The sequence below is a fragment of the Gossypium hirsutum genome, chromosome A09 (assembly GCF_007990345.1).
Source record: "Gossypium hirsutum isolate 1008001.06 chromosome A09, Gossypium_hirsutum_v2.1, whole genome shotgun sequence".
Taxonomy (NCBI): Eukaryota; Viridiplantae; Streptophyta; class Magnoliopsida; order Malvales; family Malvaceae; genus Gossypium; species Gossypium hirsutum.
Window position 1 is genome coordinate 79,229,017 of NC_053432.1, and position 4,699 is coordinate 79,233,715.

General features: G+C 29.3%; 1 protein-coding gene across 2 annotated transcripts; it reads left to right on the top strand.

Annotated features, from left to right (window-relative positions):
• The first annotated feature begins 1,261 nt into the window (after positions 1-1,261).
• Positions 1,262-4,342, top strand: LOC107930212 (probable lysophospholipase BODYGUARD 3). Of its 2 annotated transcripts, none has more exons than XM_016861805.2 (4): positions 1,262-1,883; positions 1,969-2,297; positions 2,395-2,594; positions 3,752-4,342. In XM_016861805.2, exons 1-4 carry the CDS (start codon positions 1,358-1,360, stop codon positions 4,071-4,073), a joined length of 1,377 nt encoding a protein of 458 aa, XP_016717294.1. In that variant the 5' UTR covers positions 1,262-1,357; the 3' UTR covers positions 4,074-4,342. The 2 variants fall into 2 exon arrangements, with proteins under 2 accessions (XP_016717294.1, XP_016717293.1); XM_016861804.2 differs by having other exon boundaries at positions 1,271-1,883; positions 3,746-4,342.
• Positions 4,343-4,699: the final 357 nt, after the last annotated feature.

A 4,699-nucleotide genomic window follows, 5' to 3' on the forward strand; every position in this document is an offset into this window, starting at 1 on the left:
GAAATTTTGACATGTTTATATTTTTACTTTTCATGATATTATTTGGCCTCCAATTTTATAAGAAAATTTTATTTTAGTCATTCATTTATTTTTTTTCATTTTTTTTAATCTGTAAACTTATATTTTTGTCAAATCACTATAACATGGATAGAAAAATTTATATTTATTAACTTTACTAACGTGACATACACGTAGTTAACATGTCAGCCTTTAATTATTTTTTTCAAATTTTTAAAACATTAAAAAAATATATTTTTATAATTTTTTAAATAATTTTAATGATTTTTATTTTTTAAAAATATATAATTTTATCATGTCACAAGTTTAAAGACTTAAAAAGGTAAAAAAATTAAAAACTTTCTTTTTTTAAGTTGGAGGATCAAATAAATTATTATTACTAAATATTAATTAAGAATAACCTACGAATTTAAAAAAAGGAAAATTAGAAATTGATTTAATCATGTTTTTGTTCAATTAGAATGTGAATTGGACATTAATATGGTTGAGATTAAATTTCGAATAATAAAATGAAATAGATATTTATATTATACTATTTTTTTTAAATTATTAGATCTAAATCTAGTTTAAAATAATATATGAATAATGTGAAGGGATTAAGTAGTTTTACACCTTACATAATTTTCTATATTATTAATGTTTTAATAATTTAACGGTTAAATTTATTAAGATATTTATATTTATAATGGATGTAAATATTTTTACCGATCCAATATTTATGTCACATCAATTTAAAATGTTGTTTATATTAATATATATTTAAGGATTGATTTTTTTATATAAAATAAATAGTTAAAAATTTTAATTTATGTTAAACTTAACATGCATGATTTGCATGAATGGGGAATAGTAGATGAGAATTGAATTGTTAAAATATTAACTATATAAAAAATTATGAATAAATGTAAAATTATTTAAATTTTACACCAGTATAATGCTTCCTATGAATAAAAATAATTAAAATTTCAAAAAAGTGAACCGATGGTATTTATTTCATTTAAAAAATGAGTTTAAGATAAAAATGAGTCAAACGTTGGAGCTAAGTTAAAATCGGTTTCCTGAAAGTATCTCATTTATTGTTTAAATTTACATTTTTTCAACATAATATTATTATCCAACTGGGAAATTTGGAACATTGGGCAAAGTGTACACTAATGAGGTCAAACAGTGGAGAATGGCTTGCTCATTGGACCTACAATACCCATTCATATTCCATCATTGGCTTTCTATTTAAGTTATTCCGTAATTTGGCTTCGCATATAGTTATCAGTTAAGGCCTGAGGTTTTAATTTGCAGTCGTTGATTTCATTGCCTCCACATTTTTTTCATCTTTCTTCAAATGGATGTAAAGCTTAATACAATTAGACTCGTATTGGTGTTGAGCTTAGCAGGGGAAATTCTGAATAATGCTGTCAGCTTTGCTGTCTTTTGTGTTCTCGACTTTGTTGATTTCATTCTATGTTTTGTTTACAAAATTATTGATTTCTGGATTGAATCCCAATGGAAACCTTGTTATTGTTCCTCTGCTAAACAACACATCATCGAGGGTGATAACATCTTGGTTTCGGAAGAGTGCGAGTCTAAGATTGTTTGCCTCACGTCAACCAATTTACAGTTGGAGGACATCTCGGATACCCTTTATTCTCGTCCTTCCATTGTTGCCCAGCTCTCCAAGTTTATTATTAATGACCTAAACAAGACGAAGAAAACAACGGTGACATCAACTTTCACCATTGACTCCACCATTGTTGAAGTGCTTCGAGGCAATGTGGTTCCAAGATGGTCTGATTGCGATTGTAAAATCTGCAACTCTTGGACCTCTTCCAGCAAGGACACTCTTTTCGTTAAAGCTGAAGGACCCAAAGGTATGTTAGATTACTAATGTACTATATCTATCGTATTAATTTTATTTGGTTCTTTCAAGTTTGCTGTTTGGGTTTGTGATGACAGATAAAGCTCGAGAAGATGTGTTATTCATTCATGGCTTCATTTCATCATCGGTATTTTGGACTGAAACTTTATTCCCCAACTTTTCGACTACTGTGAAATCGACTTACAGATTGTTGGCTGTTGATATACTGGGTTTTGGCCGAAGTCCGAAGCCAACTGACTCGCTTTACACTTTAAGAGAGCACGTGGAAATGATTGAAAAGTCCGTGCTTGAAGCTTACCAAGTTAAATCATTCCACATTGTGGCTCATTCCTTAGGCTGCATTTTAGCCCTTGCTATAGCTGTTAAGCAGCCGGGATCCATCAAGTCTCTCACCCTACTCGCACCAGTAAGTTTTTTTTTTCTTTTTTTATTATTATTCTCCACGATTTTGTTATCGATGGAAAGCAATATTAATTGTCTCTAATCCCATATGAATATGGCAGCCATATTTTCCAGTGCCAAAGGGTGAACCAGCAACTCAATATATTATGAGAAGAATAGCGCCCCGGCGAGTGTGGCCGGTGATGGCTTTCGGTGCATCGGTTGCTTGTTGGTACGAGCACATCAGCCGGACGATTTGCCTGGTGGTATGCAAGAACCACCGGTTGTGGGAATTTATCACCAAATGTATCACCCGAAACAGGTAATAATTTCGTCAAACCTACGCTCCCCAGCACCTCCTTAAGTCGCGTCTACTAAAACGACCTTAACTATAATCCACATAGAACAGCAAACCATGATGTTTGTGTCTTTGATTGACCAAGTTTCAGAATCTGCCCCTTTTTACCTGTCTTTTGTTGGCAAGCATTTACCAAAACAATTCATCAATCTATTTTTTATACGTTTGGCTTGACTATAATAACCAACTCTAGTCCTACATATATAAAATTTTGGGCTTAAAACAAGCTACTTAGTTCTCTATCTATAAGTGTATAGTTTTTTTTAGAACGTATTCGGTGCATCATTTTGGAGTTATTATTATTTTTAAAAATTATTTGATATATATAAAATATTTACAAATATTAAATAATGAAATTAAATAAAGCTTAAATTTTAAGTATTCATTAATTTTATAAAATATTTTTTGATAAATTTCACAAATATAATTCATCTTTAAACTCAAAATGAATAAGCAAAAAATTCTTCCATTAACTATGCATATAACGATCTATAATTCAACAAATTCAAAATAAATAATAAAAAAATTAAAATTATATCTTTAAAAAATTCTTTTTTTATCAACATGTACATTATAATGTGGATAGTATAGGTAAAATCAATCTGTACAAATAATATCAAAACAAGATTGTTCTGAAATAATTTATACTAAGATCAAATAATATCAAAATAGAATTGGCAACCTTAACTCGAACCACTCCATTATTCAGAGATTAATTTGCTTCAATCAAAACATCAAAAATGCATATAAAAAAATTATTTTCATTTATGTCTAAATTGAAGTTGTGAGATGGGTTTATATTTATTACATTGATATATATAAATCATATAAAATATTTGTTAATTTTATTACTTAAGAAGAATATCCTTCTACAGTAAAAAATAGAAGAATATCAAGAAGGAAAAAACTATGAAACCAGATGAGAAAACTAAACAAGAGTATCTTTCAGGCAAAGGTGAGAATTGATGGAATGAAACTGTTGTCAGTCAATTACTTGATGAAAACGAAGTCAAATGTAGTTGAGAAATGAAGTCTCAATCAATATGTTATTTAATTTATTATTACAGCCTGCAAATCTATTTTCTTTAAGCATAACTTAAGATACAATATTCCAGGATCAGGACTTACTTGTTAGAAAGTTTCTGCTGCCACACTCATAATGCCGCTTGGCATACACTTCACAACATCATTTGTGGCACCGCCGGCAAGCTCGACAGCTATTTGGACACCGTCTGCAACCGGCTAAAGTGTGAGGTCACCATATTCCATGGAGGAGACGATGAAGTAATCCCGGTGGAATGTAGCTACAATGTACAGAGAAGAATCCCTCGTGCTCAAGTTAAGGTTATAGAAAACAAAGATCACATTTCAATTGTTGTTGGTAGACAAAAAGCCTTTGCCAAGGAACTTGAGAAGATTTGGAAGAGATCAAAATGTGATTAATCGTAGACCGAGTTTCAACTCTTCTTTTTCTGGGTCTGGTTAAAACAGGCACGAAATCATGATAACAACAATGATTTATTGAAACATGGTGAATTAAAAAAGAAGAAGAAGAGTAATATTAATATTTTAATCGACACCATTTTCTAGTCAAGATGATAGAAGAATGGTAGGTTTTTCTATTTTAATTCAATGATATTTCAATATCGTTGTTAAATGTTTTAGTGTCATAGTAGGCATTATTATGCTAATAAAAAAGCTCTTAAATCCCACTTTTTTTTTCTTTTTTCTGTTGTTATTATTAATGTATTGAAATGTAATAAATTAGATCTTAAATGCATAAAGAATGGCGTTTCAGCATACTCAAACACATCTTTCTATATTAATAATAATGATCATACAAATCAAACCAAGATTCAATCGATTGCTTTAATCATGTTAAAAGAATTACAAATGCACTTATTAACATAACCTGAAATTTATTTCAATTTATTTGTTAAATTACATCTTTATAAAACTACTATATAATATATTTAAGATTCAAATTCATCTGATGGATTGTATTCTAGATCTTCAATGACATTCTTTTGTTCAAAACAATAAACTATTTTGATTAAGAAATTCTACTT

Coding starts and splice junctions, on each gene's coding strand:
- LOC107930212 (XM_016861804.2), top strand. CDS start 1,358: ATGGATGTAAAGCTTAATACAATTAGACTCGTATTGGTGTTGAGCTTA. Junction 2,298..2,394: donor CTCTCACCCTACTCGCACCA/GTAAGTTTTTTT, acceptor TGAATATGGCAG/CCATATTTTCCAGTGCCAAA. Junction 2,595..3,745: donor AAATGTATCACCCGAAACAG/GTAATAATTTCG, acceptor ACAATATTCCAG/GATCAGGACTTACTTGTTAG.